Genomic DNA, 20,737 nt, shown 5'->3' with positions numbered 1-20,737 from the left:
TAATGGAGAAACTATTATATCGAGACGATTAAAAATATTAAATAACGATACTATCTTTTCCATCTGGCCGGCGATTGATCACCATTCAAAAAGCCCCCTTCGTCCCTTCCGTCTCTCTTTCCCACTTTTTTCCCCGTCCTCTCTTATCTCTCGTAGACTCTCCTCCACTCGACACGGTATCCATTTATCTTGTAATTAGTTCCGATCGTCTTGCTCCCTTATATCGCACGCGCGCGAACTTCGTGCGCGAACGAAGAAGGAGCGAGGTATATTAAAGCGACATATCGGCGAATAACCTCGCTTGTTCACGAAAACATTTCGATTATTTTCTTTCGTTTAACTTAATCTTTCGATGAAACTCACGCGCATTGCTCGACAATAATCTAAAACGTTTTCCTTCATCGTGGTGATCTGATGATGACGGTTTAGATGATGGCGGGGTGACGTGCCGTCGGCAACGACGATTCGCCAATAACGATGATTCCGGCCGACACGAGCAATAACTTTAAACCGAATCGAACCCCCGAGACATCCGGGAGTGGCTTATTTGCATACCGACCTGAAAATCCCGCACCCTCTGCCATTCGGAGTCACCCACTCGACATAAGGTGGCCCCGTGCCGTTCACTCACACGCTCACGTTCACGCGTGACACGCGTGCAACACGCACACCGCGCGCTCGCCCTCCTCGCCGATCGTTTAGCACTTTGGCGTAATTTTTTCCATCCCCACGGTATTTGCATAGCCGCGAGAGAAGCCTCCGTCGAGAGAAGGAAAAGAAGCCGAGGGCGCCGGAGCTGCGATAAAAATCGATGTCGTCTAATCGAACCAAAACACTCGGCCCTCATTATTTTTGTATTCCAGATATCGAGCTCCATCCTCCCGCGGGAGAGAGAGAGCTTCGCGAAGGTATCGAATTCGATGTAAGAGCCGATCCTACTCACGAGGAAACACGCCGGCGAATATAATCGTGAGCGTGGAAAATAAAAGACGAAAATAAATTTTGTTATTTCGACTGAATTGATAAAGCTGTCTTTGTAAATTACACGCGAGTCGTTGAGAGAATTATCCTACATCAACGTTTGTGTTACGCGTAAAACAATTACGCACACAATTTTATATCTCTTTTTATTTCTTTTTATAGAAGAGGATAAAAGTTATGTAGATAATTTTAATAAAAGTAATGCAAGACGAGAATCAAATATAGACCCATTTAGCGTTAATTACACGGTGGAGGAACTTTTTTCTTGCTTGCGATCCCTTTTTCTCGGCACTCTGCACATTTGCCACGCACACAATCGCGCAATAATAATAAATAAATACTATGGCCGGTGAATAACAGAGAAATATCTCTCTCGCTAAGAAGGAGGCGTGAAGAGAGAAACGCGGCGTAACCGCGTGTAAGTCACGGTAATGCAAGGTCCATCGTCGTGTTTCACGGGGCCATAAGAAGTACACAGAGCGCGGAAGAAGGTTCTCGCCCGGTATCGATAGGGTATTCCCGGGGCTCCCGTGGTTTACTACTGTGCATTACTTCGAGGATAACACCCCGGAATAAAAACCTTTATGACCTTACTTCACTTTCCATCCATTTTATTCCCCCCGCGCCGCCGACGTCCATTTCCTACGTATATAATAACGGTGTTACCGCAACCGCGAGCACCTCATGCGCCCCCTCGTCTCCACACCTCGTCTCTTTTTGCGAAATAATTTACGGCAGGAAAGGCGAATTATGAGATGACATGATCGTTTCAACTCGACCTGGTCCACCGCTCGATTCCCATTTACTGCCGCAAAATTCGTTGGCAAACCTTGTAACGCGTCGCGAATCTTTCTTTTCCTCTTTTTTTCTGGATTGTAGCAATATTTAGCAATTTTTCAGCATTTGAAAAAATGTAAAATGCGTTTTGATAAAAGCGCGATTAAATTATATATTGAATCTTTATGGTAGATTGAATAATTTAATTTTTTTTTCAACAATCGAGAAAAGCAAATGGCTATCAAGACGATTAAATGATTAATCGACCAGATGGAGTAGATTTTAATAAAGGTAATAAAAAAAACTCACGAATTATATGAATGAGAATCTTTCTAGTGCTGTATGTGGAGGCATCTGGAGAGGACTGGTGCAAGGCAAGCAAATGGGGGACTCGGTCGATACGCAATGGAATGATTGTGGAAATCTTCTGATGTGGATGCGCTGCAACAAAGTTGTAATGCGAATGTTACATATAAATATTAAATTATGATATATTTTTTGTACAAGCTCAGATATAAGAATAATTCTTAAATCAATTAAACCATCATAAAGATGCATACATATACATACAAATACGCACACATATTATATATATTCTGTCCTAAAAAATCTAAATCAAATAATAAGCGTCTTTTATATATCATATTCTATTCGTCTTTTTTATATCATATTCTATTTTCTGCACGATGGGACTAAATAGTTTAACCAGAAATCGTTCATTTTCAGTAGTTTATAAATAAAAAATCTTTATTAAAAAAAAAAAATCAACTTTATTTTTCCAAAGAAAAGCATCTTTCCCAGAAATATTATTCACACATTGCGAGAGAAGCTATAAATCCAAGAAGGAGTAGCGAATCTGTATCTCGCCCGGAGCAAAGAAGTGCTCTCTCATGCGAACACGTAGCTTCTCAAGTAAATGGTATAAAAAGACCGACCGGCGTGGTCTCTTTAAAAACTAAAGTTCGACGCGGGTTCGCACCCGAGTCTACGATGTTTGCACCCCGGGAATGAGCGGAGCCCGGCATCGCGACGCGGAGAAAGTCGAGGAGAAAGAAATAGCATGCAGGTATGGAGAACGAGATGTCCCTGTATATGTGTACTCGAAACAGAGAGAAGGAAGAGGAAGTTGGAAAGAGAGATCGGACAGGGGCTGGGGGAGAGGAGGGTAGTTGACGTCGGATGGTCGCCGCGAATCGCTCGGTGGTGGCAATGGAAGGCAGACGCCTTCGTCGGGGTTTCATTAACCCCACGCATTCATAATCTCGAGTGTGTTGGACGTGCGAATATAGATTGAGATGGGAATGAGACCGTTTTTGTCCTGTGTGGAATATTTGAGGCGCGCGAGGCGCCGGCCGTGAGAGAACTCAAAGGGGTGAATCTGTAAAGAGAGGGCTATCGTTTACGCCGCGCGCTCTCGCTGTTTGGCGGGTAAATAGGCAGTCGATTGGGGGATTGCGGACACAATCCCCTTTCCCTGCACTCCCTTTCCCACCGACCGAACATCGAAAACGAAGTCGAGGGAAACCGCGCGAGCACCCGCTTTTCGACGCCTCGTTGAGTGTCGAATGGGACGACGCACTCTCGAGTTACTATCCGGCGATCTAAGCAAATTCTCCCGGATCGGATATGCGCCTAATCAGCAGGATACAGACCCTCAAAGGGACCTCGATCTTTAAATTGCAGGATAACAATTTTCTTCGAGGACATTTCGCACTTCGTTTTGCACATCGATTAATTTTTAATAAAAATTGATATATATAGAATAATTTAGAATGTCAATTTGATATTATATATATATATATATATATATATATATATATATATATATATATATCAGGGTGTATATATTTCAGGTCAGGCTAGAGAAACTTAAGGATCTTAGGAAATTGAATTTGGAATAAAAAAATTCCTGTAACGTAGATCCGGAAACGCTTCGTTGAAAAGTTATAACTAATAAACGTCAAAAAAATCATGTTTATTTGATGATTTTTAAAAACAATCCTTTATTTATTTGAAAAAAGTAAGTAAAAAATATATATATTCTTTTTTCACGTATATGTGTGATAATAATAGAATTGAAATATAATTTAAGTTATCAAATAATCGCATCACGAAGTGGACAAACTGAAAAGTTGACGACCACGGACAAAAAAGGCGACACGATATGCACGCTAGCGAATCGAGTTAAAATTCCGTCACATATCGACAACTAGAGCACAAAGTTCACGATGCGTTGGTTGCGGAGAAAACACATACAAGAAAAAAAGGAAAATAGAGAAAAGAAATTTCAAAGGTAGAAAGAGACGAGGGAATGAGACGAGGAATCGAAGCAGCTATGCGTAAAGCGAAGAAGATACATAAAAGAGCCGAGGGAGAAAATAGAGAAAAAAGGTGAGAAGGGAGACGTAGAGAACGTACGGTCGTTCTTTCTTTTTCTTTCTCTTTTTCTCTCTCTGTTTCTATCCTCTCCTCGACTTGCTAGTTGCATTTTCCATTGGGTGGCTCTCGCTCGCGATACGAAAGGCGGACATGTCGGCGGAGGGAGGGTGGTCGACGGCGGAGGGATGGCGGTGGTGAGACAGGAAAGGTACGAAGAGGGTGGTTGACAGAGAGAACGAGCCAACCAGGCAGGAGGGGATGGCGGTCGAGCGACGCCGCTGCCGTTGCCGACAACGACAACGACAACGACGACGACGACGACGTCGTCGACGTCGACGACGACGAAGGTAGGCAACGTGGTTGCCGAGAGGACCGACACCACTCGGAGTAGCATCGAGAAAACGAACGGAACGGAAAGCGGCAAAAGAGAAAACAGGGAGGAGAAGGAGAACCGAGCGGAGGAGAAAGCGAATATTTCTCCGCCGAGAAATGAACAGAGAGAGAGAGAGAGAGAGAGAGAGAGAGAAGAAGAAACGACGGTACGGAAGAGACGGCGAGGGATGTGGCTAGAGAGGGAAGGAGAAGAGTGCGCGAGAAAGAGGGAGAGACGGAAGAGGGTAAGAGAGGGACCTCGGCTTGGGGTGTGCTCTGTGTGTAGCCCGGTCGATTCAGCCCCGGGCACTCGACTCCAAGCTACCTCTATCTGCCGTATTCCCTCTATTCTCTCTCTCTCTCTCTCTCTCTCTCTCTCTCTCTCTCTCTCTCCCCGCAAGCATCGCCACGGTGTTACCTACCGACCCGCGGCTCCCGCCGTCCTCCACCCTTTCCCCCCTTCTCTTCGAAGGTCCATCCCGCTGCTGCCACTGCCGTCGCTGCTGCTGCGGTCGTGACACTAGGTCTCGATACAACTTTCCCAACGACCACATTATTCCACCGTACATCCGTACGCACGCTGCCGTATCGGGCGCTACCAGTTTGTCTCGACTCTCGCAACCACGATCGAAGTTACGGAGGGTCGGGGATAACGAGTTAAGAATTCACTTTTGCGCTCGCGTCAAAGCTAGACTCTTCGCCGGTCGTAATATCAAACTTAATCTCGGTCGACTCTCTCATACTCACAATTGTCTCTGTTGATTATCTAGCCTACTTTATCTCGAGTTTACGATTGAATTAAGAAATCTAAATGATATCTTGTGGAAAGACTTTATGATAACGAGTTATCGTGATTATGAGCATTAATAAAACGCAAAAAATGATAAGATTTCTCGAAGTAAAAATCTACCCTCTACCAATCCACCTTCCGTCTTTCGCGTTACCAAGTAGTCGAGGTAACTCGCGAGGGCGACAAGAGCTACCCTCCACTCGTAAGTCGCCATCTTGAGCGATTCGACGATTTCTGGCGGAGAGGCAGCAGGTTCCCTTGGTCGTAAGGACGTACCCCTTACGTAGTTCTAGAGCTCTCACGGGGCGACGAGCAATGGCAGTCGCCGGGTAGCCAGGCGGGATCCGGAGACCCCGCGGAAGAGAGAGAAACAGACGAGAGGCGGTTCTCCAGGCGGGGGCGTACGACGACGGCCGTGTTATTTGTACGCAGACGTAAAGCAACCACCTGGGCCACCACCGTGGCGCGCATTGGTTTCTACGTCTGTGCCGTTTGTCTGTACGTCTGATGACGTCAGCAGCCAGGCTCCACCCAGGGTGGTGGCGGGCCCCTCGTTCCGCTGCTGCCTCCGCGAAGCCACCTACCTACACCTACATCTACCTACCTCGGTCTCCGCCGCGAGCGAGCGCGAGATCGAGGAGAGGGTGGTCGTCGCAGTCGCGGGGGCGCTTGCGCGAAATCGCCGGATCGTTTATTTGTATCTGTCATTGCCGACCGGGGTGGAATGGAGGGAGGATGCCTCTCTCGTTCTCGGAGGAGGATTGCCCTCCCTCGTCCTCCCTCCCCTTGTCTCTTGCTTTCTTTTCGCGTCTTTCTCCGTGTATCCCTCTGCTCACCCCCTCGTGCTGCTCCTTCACCCTCGCTGCCACCATGGCATCGCGGAGAATTCGCGTGTACCGATCGACACACGTTATCGAACTTATCGAACGCCAACTAATTCGATTTTACCGCAACTCGCGTACAAGTTTTTCTTTCAGTAGTAGAATTGCAAGACGAACCGACAATCGCTGTAATAACGCTCTTGTAACGTTGCGGCGTATATAAGTAGGTCGATAACCGCGGGGGCTCGTGTTTTGCAATGCAAATTGCAAAACGCGCCGCGAGAACAGAGAAACGTCTTCGAGTGCTCGGCTGGTCCTCTCGCTTCCGGCTTTAACTACAGCTTCTGGCTCCAACGGCGAATTTATTTCCAGTCTTTCGCGTTAAAACGCTGAGAAACAGAGTACTACGACCAGCGTGGTTTTGTCCACCGGTCCCTGCTTGCGATCCAGACTAAAGGGTTTTAACCCACACTCTCTTATCTGCCTCTCTTTATATCGTAACCCAGCCGACCATGTCGTTGTCGTCGTCGTCATCGCGGTGGTCGATGCTCGGAAATTTAAAAAAAGATTCCATAAATAAGGACAAATAAGGGGAGTGCGTCGTCGCGACTTTAAAACTCATTTAAAACACTCTTATGGCGCGAAGAGTGAAACGCGTTATTAATTTCCTCCGAATCTAGCGATTGAGGGAAGAAAGCTTTACATCGACAAGAGAGAAACGCGAAAGTAAAAAAGTTTGCGGTGATAGAGAGCGATAAGAAAAATCCACAGTTGAAAAATAGCCCGGGCTATTTTTCGTTTTTGTAAAAATATTTTTACGCGGAGAATAGCATGAAAAAGAGGAGAATCGGTTTCGGCTCGCCTTATGACACGGCGGCGCCCCTGCAAGCCAACGGGCGCTTTGATGAAACCAATTAGCTCGTTTTTAACGACATATTGTACGAGCGCCTCGCGGCTTATGGGAGCGCGAGTAAAATGTCAACGCCAAATGGCTCGGCACGTTCTCGCTTCTTTCACGATCCTCCCGCCGGCACATCGAGAGGCGTATGCACAGGTGTTACGGTAACCTTGACTTATAAAAATAAACGAACCGTCCCGTCGATTGACCGTAACGGACGTTTTAATTGCACCGAGAAGGCGGCCCCGTTGGCTGCGCCATTAAAGAACACGCGCCCGCGTCGCCGCCACCACGTATAACTTCGATAATTTAATAACGATTATCTGTGATGCGGCAACGCCGCCGTAATTCGATTAAATCGTCGCTCCACCCGAGTGTCAATGCGCAACATCCTATCGACTGCTTGCGTCGCAAGCGTATCTCTCAACTATCAGCGCATCAGTAATCCAGCCAAGTTAGAATAAAAGACCAAAGCTTCGGACACGTAATAATCAAAATCAAATTAATTAATAATTAAATAAAAAAATGTATAATTTTATTTAAAAATTCATTCAAAATATTATTTGAATAATGGCTAAAAAAATGGTTATATATTAGACATTAATATTAACAGAAAAGCATGTCTATTGTTTATAAAACACTGAAAAAGAAAAGATAAAAACTGTATATATCAAGGAGAGAAAAAGAGAAAAAGAGATTCCATCTAAATCTAATTTGGATCAAAGAGATTTCAAATCAAGCAACCAAAATAAACGATCTTTTTGAATTTTATAGATCTAGTTGTCTAGTTACTTGCAAGTAACCGATTGATGATACGTCTCTTCGAGATGGCTGCGAAAACGCCACACGAAAAGTGTAGTGTGGGCGCGCGCGGATGTGTATGTGTGTATGTGTGTGTGTTCGCGTTACCTCCTCTACGCGCAAGAAAAACGAAATTTCTTTCTCCGACGCTCCAGTCGGAGCACTCTCCGAAAGAGGCGAGGTAAAAAGTGACCGCTCTCCGTGAGGGAAATATCGTGCTTCGTGCCGAGCTTTTTCCCCATTCCACTTCCTCCGACCTTCCGCACTGGAGCCTCTCGTCCCTCTCGCCGTCCGCGGCCATCCCCGACTACCCCCCCGGACACTCTGTCCTCTCTCTTTCCATCCGCCGCGTCCTTCTTCGCTGCGTTTCACGAGGCACAGCATCTGCCGGTAGTAACAAAAAAATCCTCCAACCACCCTCGACGATCCTCGGGCGGCCTTAGCTTCGCGCTTCTGCTTCTAGGATGGATTTCCCACCCTTTTCCCTCCCAACCCCGCGAGAGTGGGAAGAGAGGCTCGTAGAGAACGCCAGAGTAGAGAGAGAATAGCGACGGAGGGCGGGAGAAAGGGAGAAAGAGGAGCAAGATATTCCGGGTGCAAGGCAAACGGAGCGAGAGAAAGAGAGAGCGAATTACAGAAGAGGAGAAGGTGAGAGGGAGATCGGAGGTTCGCGGTAGAAAGACGACGAGGGATGAAGTGCGCCGAGGAATACGAGCGGGATTGGGAGGGCGGCGGGAGGGAGGGAGGAAGGGTACACGGAGGGTTTAAGTGCCGCCGAGTGTCTACCTCCTTGTGGGATCGAACCCAGGACTCTCCGACTCTGTCTGCGTCTCTTTCTCGGATCGAAGCAAGGCGTCTCTCGACCTCCTCCGTGCTTTCTCCATCTATCTCTCCTTCTCGACCCCCTCTCCCTCTCTCTTTCTTTCTCGCCGACGGAGCTCGAATAGCTCGAAGCCGCGCATATATATACATATATACATACATATGCGTGTGTATGTGTATGTATAAATGTACGTATATATACACGTGTACGTACGAACGCGCTCGTCGACATAGAGAGAGGGAGAAATCCCTCTTTCCCTCATGGACGCAAGCATGGTCGTTGCCGGAGGAAAGAGAACGGACACACAGACAGACGCAGAGACGGTGAGAGATCTCCCGCTGCGAAATTCGCCGTCTCTTTCCGTCGGGATTTATCCGACTCTCTCTATTTCTCTCTCTCTCTCTCTCTCTCCATCCATACTACTACGCGTTAACTCGCTTATATACGTATGCGCTGCGCGGGGCGTAACCTACCCCCCTGGAAAACCACACAGCCCCAACGACAGTCGGCATTTCGCCGTGCCATTGGCCCCAGACGATACTCGGAAATCCAATGGAAAGCGCAAATACGATACCGACTTCCGGTCCGTGGAAACGAATACGGGAAACTCCCGGCAAATCGCGCAGGACCGCGCTCATACTCCCGGTTTCCGCTGGTCTCCGCCGCGGGATTCGACCTCCGGATTCGCACCCCCCCCGCGCATACCGCCTTCACCTGCTCGCAGTCACATCCGAATGCTGGAAACTCGACGATTGGTCGCAATAACTGCCGAGTCGCGATTGGTCGATCCGACGTGCTTTTCCTCCTTTCGCGAAAAACCAAGCAGATCTCGATAGGTCGCTATTCTGAGAGACACAGAGAGAGAGAGAGAGAGAGAGAGAGAGAGAAAGAGAAAAAGAGAGAGACCTCAGTAAAGGCAATAAAGTGAGAAATTTCATGTAACAAAATTTCCAATATGTAATTTTTTGACTAATCACCGTATTTTGCGGTCTCGTTTTCGAGATAAGAGAATAAGCTCTTCCCCTAGGAAAAAAAATATTTCTAATAAATGATTAATTATATTTTCTCTCTCTCTTTCTCTCTCTCTCTCTCTCTCTCTTAACAATAAGAATTAATTTCTTTCATAATATATAAAAGACGTTTTCTCTCTTTCCTATACAAAGGCGAATACGAAGGATCAATGATGAAACATCGTGTAACTTCCGCGAAGACGGAGATCCTGCCAGAAGGTTATCGAGTTCGGGATTAACGGACGAGCATGATCCTGAAGGACCGCCATAGGAACGGTGGCCATTAATCCCGAGTTATATCAGAGAAGCAAAGCTCGAGGTTACAGCGCGAACGCTATTGCATCGCCTTGGCGAATCCATTTTGACCGATTTCTTGTATCTTAATCTAATATTATATTCATATGACAAAGTATTTGTCAGACATATCAATTGACTATCAGCTTTAAAATCTTGATAGAAAGACTAAAAATTCTTTAATTCGATAGCCAATCGCTAAGTTCGACAAACACGTTGTATAACAAGTGTAATATATCATCCTTATATGCTTACCAAAGTGGCGAACAAAAGGATAGCTCTCTTTTGCGTTGAATAATTTAGACAAACGAATGCAAAATTTATCCTAACGCCAGGCATAAGAACGAGATGATCAATTTTTTTTTTGGAGATCTCACGAGACTACTTTCGTGCGAGACGAATAAAATGCTAAAGGTGTTGAATGCGATTGCGTTCTCTATCGATCCCGAAAACAGAAGCTTCTTAAAGAGATGGAACACTACCTTCGCTAGCGGTACGATCCGGCAAGATCGCCGAAATATAAGCATCTACTTTTACTCGCAAAGATTTGTTTTCCGATAGCATATCAATATCTTTACTGCAATCATATATTTAAAAAAAAAATCCCATTTTTATATTTTTTCGTAAATCGAAACTTTTAAATCTTTCGTATCTTTTGTTTAATTTATATTATTCATGTACAAATGCAATGCAAACAAATTAATAGAAAATGAAATTATCATAGAAATATCTCATGAAAATCAAAAATTAAAACATCTCTCGTATAATATATATATGACACATTTCAATTTCTTAAACATGCGATTAAATCAATTAAATCAAATATAATATTTCCTCGAGTGAATATTTTATGTTGCATAATTGCACATAAGGCAAACGGCCGCGTTTATAGGCACCTTATGCAAGGGTTATCTCAAGGGTTAAATACAACGTCCTACGGCATCCTGCGCGAAAGAGCATGCAACGAGGGGGAGAGGGTGCCTCCTTTTCATCCTCGCGCTCCTTCTTTCGCTTTCTCGCGAATTCTTGCGGAGAAACGCGAGAGACGAGCTACGCTATTGGATAATACCAGAGGCCCCGGGTTCTCCGAGGGAACCATCCATTTAAAATGTCTCCCTTAAATCTCCAACACCACCGGCAACCACCGCCACCGCCGCCACCACCATCGTCGACTTTCAGTAGTTGCCCCCGCCTTCACCCCCTCGTTCACCCTCGGGCCATCCCCTCCCCCCCTCCCTCCCGGACCGAAGTAGGTGCCACCCTCGCGCGCGCTACCACCGGTTTCTTCTACCACCCCTCCACTTTTATATCCACCTAAATCCATCCATTTTAAATGACGGATATTTTCTCCGCGCGACTGTATGGATTTTCATATTTTGCGGGTCTCTCTTTCTTTCTCTCTCTCTCTCTCTCTCTCTCTCTCTCTCTCTCTCTCTCTCTCTCTCTCTCTCTCTCTCTCTCTCTCTCTCTCTCTCTCTCTCTCTCTCTGTCTGCCTTTTCCCCGTTGGCATTTTAATAAAAATGGAAAGAGAGAAAGAAAAAGACGGGCGTTGGGGATTCGCGGAAACCTGCAAGGAGATAAATCCCTTTCGCTCTGTCATCGCGCTCACCTCGCAAAGGCGTTTCGCGTTTCCGGAATATCCCTGGGCGAAATCCGAGATAAACTTTCGATTACATTTGTTAAAAAATTACCATTAAAGCACGAAAAGATTATTAATTAGAGAGAATGTATAAAGGAACATTTTAGTCTCCCAAAATATTGCATACGCACTGGCGTCAAATTTTATTTCACATATACGTTAGATATTGATTTATCTTTATCTTTTTCAAAGACTGCCTTATAATAGAATTAATTCAACTGAGTCTTATCTACAGCGTCATCGATTCGTTTGACATATTCAAAATCAGTCATAAGGGTTAAAGACAGTGAAAATAATCGGTCATCATAAGAGACAGAGAGAGAGAGAGAGAGAGAGAGAGAGAGAGAGAACGAGAGAGATTACTTGCGTCAGAGCCAGTTATAAGCTTCGGAGATCATGGAAGACAACGAAAGGGGGCAAGAGGTGAAGCAAGCGGCAGACGACATGTATTATTGATGTGCCTGTGTCGCCGGCAAGCCTCTGCCTCTTCTCTTCTCTTCTCTTCTCTTCTCTTCTCTCTACCTGTCTCTACCACTCCGCTCTTGCGAGTATCTGCGCCTCCCGTCTCGCCCCCTCCCCTCATATGAAAACACTCATGCGAGTCTTCCAGTTTCCGATACATTCCGCCAAGAATCCCAGCCGTCGTCCCTGTCATTCGATATCTCTCGCGATTACGCACACGCATGCAGATTTAAAAAAAAAATCCTTTCTAGTTTTAGTTAGAACTCAACGTTTCATATTCTAATCAAGCACTTGGCCTTCCGCGCGTTATTTGTGCGAGGAAAATGCACAATCGAACATTTTCTCTGCAGTTTTGCAATTTTAAAGAATTTCTACAATAATATGTATATTATTTGATACATATAAAAAAAATCTAGAAAAATAATGTATTCCATTAAAATCGCAGTTTATATCTATATATAGCGCGGTATTGTTTGACTGCGTTTTCTCGAGGGCAAGAGACGTGGCTGCGGGATTGAAACCGACCGAGGATGGATCTGCAATAATTGCAAGTCGAGTGCATTATGCACGGTCGGCCGAGTGCGGAAAGAACGTCATGCTCCCACCGACCGAACGTTCATGAGAGGAAGAGAAAGAGAGAGAGAGAGAGAGAGAGAGAGAGAGAGAAGGAAAAGAGAGTTGCAGAGAACGCAGAGCGTTCGGAGCGGAGACGCCGCCTTCTTCCATTAATCTCGCGGCAATCGAAATTAGCATAATTGACGGAGCGGAGAATAGCGGCCTGTTCGACTCCGAAACGCCATCTCGCATAATCTCTCCATATATCTCACTCAGTGTTTTCCGATAAAGCACGCATCCGCGAAAGGACCATCGTTCGAGAATATCCGCGCATACAGTGTGCGTCGAAATTTCTCTGAACCATACGTCACATTTGACTGAAAAAATACATATATAAATATGTATATATGCATAGTACAAAAATATAAACGTTTATGGAATTAAATTTATCCTAAAGTGCTATATATATATATATTAAAGTATATGAGACCTGCGAGATCCGCGCTTTATTTGATTTGTTAAAAACCGCGGCTCTTTCCTTCGGCGCGGAAAATGTACGCGTCGTTTGTATTCACGATACGCGCGGAGAAACTTAAATTGCCACGATTAAACTCGACACCGCGCGCGCGACGGGAGATTAATGAATTTTCGGAAGCGTAAAATCTCCCGATACTCTCGCGGCAACATTTATACGCCGATCGATCTGCGAACGCGGCGCGTTGTTCACTGGTTTTAATAAACGAGCATGCGAAGGGAATGCAGATCACATGCGAGATATAGGATAGCTACATCTCGATGGACCGCGGGAACGAACCAACGGCTTTTTCTCGCCCTCCATCTGTCCTTTTCTCTCTCTCTCTTTCTTCCTCTTTCACTCTGTCTCTCTTGACGGTTCTCTCTTTTTCTGTCGCACGCGCATCTCCTTGAGCAAGACGTATCGACGCGGATTTTTTTCCGCGTCAGTCATTTATCAAAGCCCTTCGTTCTCGGCCGCACCCCACCCACTCGATACACGCGGATCCGGCCAAAGGATTTAGGCAAAGAGACTGGAGGCTAGAGAGGTGGAAAAGGAAAGGGCTGATGAAAGACAGGAAGAAGGGATATGCCCTTTCTCGGACCACATCCGACAGTACCGGATCGAGATACCAAAGGATCCCCAAGCCTCTTGTCCATCGTTATTAATATTTATAATTGCACAAACTCACGAAAGAATCGTGACAACTTTCAATATCTACGAGACGATTTGACCATCACCCATCTTTCTTCCGCGCTCAGCGTGCAAATCTTTTGGCTGTGACGAATATAGATAAAAATACAAACGGACGTATCGGAAAGTACGATGTAAGCCGCGAACATGGTAATTAAAGCCGAAGTATTAATCCTGGAAAAATTCAGCGGCTCGCAGGCTGCAGTTTTCAACGTTAACCCGAGCAATTTTTTCTTGGCCACGTCCTCGCACGCAATCCCCATCCTCCGGCAAGAGCCGTCACTTCCGTCCTCCGCAGCGTTCCCTTTCGCAAAAGCTCGATCGAGTATCGAGGATGCTTGTGGTTTTAGCGCGAACGAAGGAGACCGACGCTACGTAAATCCTCCAACAGCTACGACAACGCGCGCGCAAGACTCACACCTGCCCAATAAATCCGTAGCATCTTCCTATTTCCGGAGAACTCTTATGTATGCCGCCATCGTAAAATCTCGCGAGATGAAGATTTCGACGAAATATAACGAAATACAACATCGCGCTCTCGTAAAGTTTCTACACTCGCGGATGTATAATAAAGTCGCAACATTAACTGGCCCATTTCGTCTCTTCGCGGATCCTCTATCCTATTCTTTTTATTTTTTTTTATAATGTTTTATAACGGGGTTATATTCTATACTTTATATAACGACTTAAAGAGATTCGTAGTAGACTCGTAATAAGAAAAGTGCGACGCATAATTTCGCTCTATCATAAAAAAGACAAAAACCAATTCGATCATCTTTAAAAATCTGTAACAAGAATTTAGGTGAATTTTATTGAGCGTGACAAAAATAACACGCGGCTGCAGCAGACTGTCGTTTCCGGCTGGACCCGGCAACGCATCTTTACATCTCCCTCTCTGCTTTCTTGCGCGACGCTTCCGAGCTTCTATAAACTCCGGATGATAGTGGTAGTGCGTGAACGCGAGCGCTACGACCTTTTGTTATCTCCTTTGAAAGAGACGCGCGAGTGCATATTGCATTACCTTGCGCAGAGCGCAGAGAAAATGGAGATAAACGGTGCGAGAGAAAAGAGAGACAACGACGTGAGAGGAGAGGGTGCGGGTCAACCCGCCGAGTTTCATAAATATTTTCTATACAGGCGCGTCGCCAAACTGATTTACGGTAGCTGAAGGTAGCGGAATACAACGTAACGAGACTCGTTACACATTTTATTGCCGTCAATCGCTCGAGAAAATTCGTCAAGTACACGCTACAGAAAAATGACGTGCTTCGACATGTATAAATAATAAAGAATAAATTTTTATCAAACTTATCGTTATAATCTTTTCACGGCAAAATCGAATAATCATTGACTAATTAACAGAATCGAATTAAGTCGAGATTTCTGTGCGATAAGGTAAGTAGGTCGAAGGATTCCAGTATGCGATCGGATAAAAGCCGTCGGTATGCAAGTAAGCGCGTTTCAGACAAGATTTAAGGGCCATTCAGCAAGATAAAAAACGAAGGATCCCCCGGTCGAGAAATACGAGTGTTTGATCAGGAAAATACCTTGTATATTATCAGCGAGCGTGTATGGAGTGTGTCCGCGCATATGCAAATACGGCGCTGTCCAAAAGGCAAATACATGCGGCCGTAAGATAAGACTAATTCAAGGGCTCTCCAGAACGTTCTGACAAGGATCCAAGGGTTTCGCAGTCGATCGAATTACGGATTATTAACGATAAGCCCTTTTGTCCGAGTAAGATTACGGTAAGATTCATTTTACGCATTTTCCTGATATCTTAAACTTTGTATTGAATTTAAACTTGCGCCGCACTTTTGACTTTGTTAAAATCACAAACAATGTAATAAAAAATATAAAATGAACGAAAGATAAAAAAGAGAAAGATTATTTGAACAGAAGAAAACTTTTTAGCATTTCATATCATTAATTATTCTAGACATTAATAAAAAAAAAAAATAAAGTATTTGAATGAAAATAATATTGCTTATGTAAAGTTTTTTGAAAGAAGAGATTTTTATAGAATCAGAAATAGTTTTGAAGTTACTATAAATAGGATGAAATAGCTAGCAGAAGTTTTTTGTTCCTTCAAAAACCATATCCCTTAAAACCCATGATTAAGTCCTGTCTATATTCGTGCTGCCGTATGGCGCGTCCTCCTAATATTATTAAACACTCCTGTTAAATCTATATATAGCTCAGTATATATTTTTGGTGCAATTCTCCCTGCTTAATTTATTAATCTCACTAAATATCAAGATACAGATATATTGATATTGATATGGTACGTTAATAAATGCAATTAAACGACCAGAGATCGCGTATAGGTCGTTGAACTTTCGCCTATAATAGTTAAAACGATGCACTAGTGGGGTAGTCCCCGAAAGAAAGATTTATCAGCTGTTGAAATAGGAAAATAGAAAAGGCAACAAAGAATAGAATAAGTTGAGTAGGGAGATGAGAATAAAATGGGAGAATGGAGGAAGAAGCGTCGTTTATACTAGTCGCTGAATATAAATACCAAAGACGAAGTTAAAAACTCAGCAGTAGAGAAGTGAAATCAGTATTGTGAGCTATTACCTTTTGATACTCCTGAAAATTTCTGACAGCTTTCCTGTTTCCTTTCTGTTATAAGACCGAACGCAATTGCATTCCTCGATTGACATCTTGCGGATGTGCTGGCACTGGAATAAAAATCGTAAAACATATTAGTCGAAAGAGAAGCATACATACAGGACATTCGGCAACAGGTGGGACAAAATTTAAAAAGTGATTTTACATGATAAAATAAAATGAAAATCAAAAATTGATTAGTGAAGCTCCGAAATATTAACCAACAAAAAACGTAATTATAATTAGAAGTCAGCGTAGTGTGTAGGGAATTTATTGAAAATTCACGTACTGTATTTATACGTCACAGCGTATTTTAAAGGCGATTCTACCGACGTAGCCTGCGTGCGCCAGAGATTGCGAATGCCGTGTTTTAAACATTTTTAGGGCAGATTTTCTAACATATATACATTATCAGTTCTTGTACGAAGTAATTTAATTAATTTATTAAAATAATATAATTTTTTATTTTTCTTAATTAATTGTTTGTCTTTATGTAACCTTTAATTCTGCATAAATTGTTTCGAAATAAAACCAACAAAAAAAAAAAAAAAAATCACTAAACAAGTGTTTATACGACCAAACTGGCAATTTATTGTTTGATTATTATATCACGACGTTTCGACCATATGGTTTTGGTCCTTATCAAGTGAAACTAAAATAACAATACAATAAATAATGATAGTCATGTTACAATAAAATAAATAAAATTAAGCAACTTACGTTATAATTAAAAAGTAGAAAGAGAAAAATCGAAATGTCAAACTGACATTGTGTCAACTACTATGTTTGGAATACTGAGATCAACTAAACGACCTGTATTAATTTATCGTATATGTTGTTTAAATTCTCTGTATCTTTTTGGGAATTAATAGTGTTGTCAAATTTTTTAATAAAAAACAAAAAACATCTCAGTATTCCAAACATAGTGGTTGACACAATGTCAGTTTAACATTTCGATTTTTCTCTTTCTACTTTTTAATTATAACGTAAGTTGCTTAATTTTATTTATTTTATTGTAACGTGACTATCATTATTTATTGTATTGTTATTTTAGTTTCACTTGATAAGGACCAAAACCATATGGTCGAAACGTCGTGATATAATAATCAAACAATAAATTGCCAGTTTGGTCGCATAAACACTTGTTTATTAATTTATTTACTGGCGACATTTTTAAAATTAAACATAATAAAAAAAATCACTTTTGAAAGAATATTTTCGTCCTCGAAACTTTAACAATTTTTCAATGTTTTCAGCGCGTTCTTTAATTACTCTCGATATCCGTTTCTTTCTATCCGCACGTTTTGAGTAACAGTATCATTATATCAACGCATCATGAACTCGGCTGAGAAATATGTTACTGCTAGTAGTATGCAACATCGCGATGTCAATAATCTAATTGACGAATTCAACTGCGAATTATCACTGATGCAAGGGAAATGTCTTGACATCGGATGCGGCCCAGGCCAAATCACCAAAGAGACTATTATCTTCGTTGCCAGATGAGGCAACAATTGTAGGTAGGTATGAATAAAAAATTGACGCAATGCCCAGCATTTTAACACAATTAAATGCGGATTATTAGGTGCCGATATATCGCAAGAAATGGTGAATTACGCAAACAAAAACAACGCTGACAATCGTTTGTCCTACATCGTTCTAGATATCGAATCATTGGATATACCAAAGAATCAAATCGAACAATACGAAAACGCTGTTTCATTCTATTGTCTGCATTGGTGTTTAGATTTACGGTTGGTGTATTTATAATTATTTATGGTATTTTTTTTTTATTTAATGTGACAATCCATTTGCAAATCGCGGTTTGATAACTCTTTTTTACTATGGACGAAAATCGCATACAAAAATAATAAAACTAATCGGATTATATTAGCAACACTTATAATAGAGATTTAAAAAAAAATATTAATTCTCTACGATTCTCTTTACAAATTCTTTTAGGCGCGCCTTTGAAAATATTTATAAGCTTCTACGACCAGGAGGGAAAGCGCTAGTCATGTTTATATCATACCACATGGGATTTAAAGCATATATACGACTGAAAGAGAATCTGCAATTTCAGCCTTATCTACAGGTATTAATTTAATTAAAATAGAATAACACACACGACAATAAACGCATAACAACCACGCCCAAATGTCTAATTTGTTATTCAAAGGATGCGCAGCGTTACTTGCCTTACTTTCAAAGAATTGGTTGTAAAAATATGAAAGCAAGTCTAGAAGAATTGTTACAAGATACTGGTTTTGAAATTCTGCATTGCAGCAATAGGGAAAAAAGCTTTCAATATACTAAACAGAGCCTCACAAGTAAGATATTACACAAGTATTTTTAAATGAGTATTTTTAAATGAGACAATTTGCTCTATTTTTTGAAGATAAAGATAAGAATAAATTAGACAATCAAAATTTAATTAATATTACACATTCACTCCATTCCAACAAGATTCATTATTTCTTTATTTAGAATTTCCTTAAAACTTTTGTTCATGCTATATTTGTACCTTTGCAGATCACATTTGCGCCATCAACCCTTTCATCAAGCGATTTCCCAATGAAGATCTAAAGAAGGTTTTTTTGGAAAAACTTGTAAACGAAATAATAAGTTCGAATCGTGACGTTCCACTTAATATGAATAATCAAGAAGATAACATTATATTGAAATATTATCTTTTAGTAGCATACGTGCAAAAACCATCATTATCTACCTGAGGCGTAAAGTGCAAAGATTATTTTTAGATAATTTTTAGATTATAAATTATTTACATTTTTAAAATTAAATATATTTTTAGATAATTAATTATTAATATTTTAAAAATCAGATATATTTAGATAATTAATTATTTACATTTTTAAAATTAACGGGAATTAAGCTGCATGTCTTTTATTTAATTATCCTTTGTATTTAATATAATTGTAAATTAGCAATTGAACAATTGATTATATTGTGAAACGAATAAATAAAAAATACTAGTTTATTGCAAATGTGCGAGAAATTATATTCATTATCGGTGTCCTCTAAATAAAATGTTACTTTTTCGACAAACGCTCCCCAGAACATGATAAAAGGAGAGAAGAATATCTTGCCACTTTCCACATCATCTTCTCCTACAACACTAAACTTTATTGTATGCTATATCTTTGATTTTACAATAGTACAGCCATTTATAGAATATCGTTATTATAACTTATGGATTTATCGTATGGATATAAGTGGGCATTAATGGTACCGATATTCATACAGTAAGTAATAACAATGTGTCTCTAATTCTGTTCTCTAAAAAATACATCCAGGTTTATAAATAATCTTGAAATTGCTTCTCATCGATCGTATTTGGTATCCGATGTTCGCTTTTGAGAAAGTACGACTAGCTTCGCGACCGCGAGAAGATCATGCAAACATATGTAAGCAAGCATCGATTTTTCATTTCGTTCCGTTATATAAAGCATCGCGATAATCAATTAATTTTCTTCTACAGTTGCTAGTCACTTCAGTCCGGTAAAGGACCGGAAATCGATCCAAAATGCGTATTTGATCCAAGAGCAAAAGTAGGCGTGCTTCCTCCAAGCGACAACGAAACTTATCGAGATAGAAGCAGTCCAAACTATCATTGTACCATGAAATATTCTCTATTCAAAATTCCTCTATACTCATTCGTATGATATCGCAGACTATCTTTCACACATGTAGCGTGACCTCTTCGTGACCTCTTTGTGACATCCGCATAATTCATAAAATCGCTGCGTAAAATCAAGTTCAAAAAATAATTTCTCTGTACATCGAGCTAGCCGGTCACAGATAAATTTCAATTAAAATATGTTTATTATATGGCATATCGGTATCGAAATCTTTATATTCAAATCGAATATCCAGACAGGTAATTACATCATATTAATTAATATCATATAATTAATCGCAACACAAAATATTTAAATATGTCGCATACTTTACTCTCCTTATTATGATTTTGTGTAATTTAATAAATATTCTAATCATCTCAAAATAAAATATCCGTCTATTTTCTCTATCACGAACGTCATCTACCACATTAGCCCTCCACCCATAATCCGTATAATGATTTCTGTTAATTAGTGAATAGAAAATAATTAATAAATACATTCTAATCGAGCAGCGTTCTTTATAATAATTGCGTAAACGTAAAGCATCGAATCTTATAAATATCAATCTGCTCTGAAATATCGCCAATCTAATTATTGAAATTATAGGGAAAGTCTCATCAAAATTAAAGTTCATTAATCATTTTGCTTTTGGGTTACAAAACGAGAATTGTAA

The 20,737-nt window shown here is 41.6% G+C and overlaps 1 protein-coding gene and 1 pseudogene across 8 annotated transcripts in view; one reads left to right on the top strand and one right to left on the bottom strand.

Moving 5' to 3' along the window:
• The window catches only part of LOC126858372 (1-phosphatidylinositol 4,5-bisphosphate phosphodiesterase classes I and II), a 74,542-nt gene that overhangs the window by 39,223 nt on the left and 14,582 nt on the right, over window positions 1-20,737 (bottom strand). For 4 of the 8 annotated variants that reach the window (XR_007688660.1, XM_050608625.1, XM_050608626.1 and 1 more), the window contains 2 exons: window positions 16,391-16,494; window positions 2,068-2,199 (listed from right to left, as the gene is read on the bottom strand). Coding sequence is in view for 4 of the 8 variants with exons in the window: in XM_050608625.1 (XP_050464582.1) it covers window positions 2,091-2,199; window positions 16,391-16,494 (213 nt within the window). In the remaining 4 variants the exon portion in view is untranslated. Of the gene's footprint in view, window positions 1-2,067; window positions 2,200-16,390; window positions 16,495-20,737 lie in introns of those variants that run through there. The other 4 variants (XR_007688667.1, XR_007688663.1, XR_007688669.1 and 1 more) reach the window with 2 other exon arrangements.
• LOC126858398 (juvenile hormone acid O-methyltransferase-like) lies at window positions 17,357-19,395 on the top strand (annotated as a pseudogene).

Source organism: Cataglyphis hispanica, chromosome 25, assembly GCF_021464435.1.
Source record: "Cataglyphis hispanica isolate Lineage 1 chromosome 25, ULB_Chis1_1.0, whole genome shotgun sequence".
NCBI classification, from domain to species: domain Eukaryota; kingdom Metazoa; phylum Arthropoda; class Insecta; order Hymenoptera; family Formicidae; genus Cataglyphis; species Cataglyphis hispanica.
This window is presented reverse-complemented; position numbering and strand designations above follow the sequence as displayed.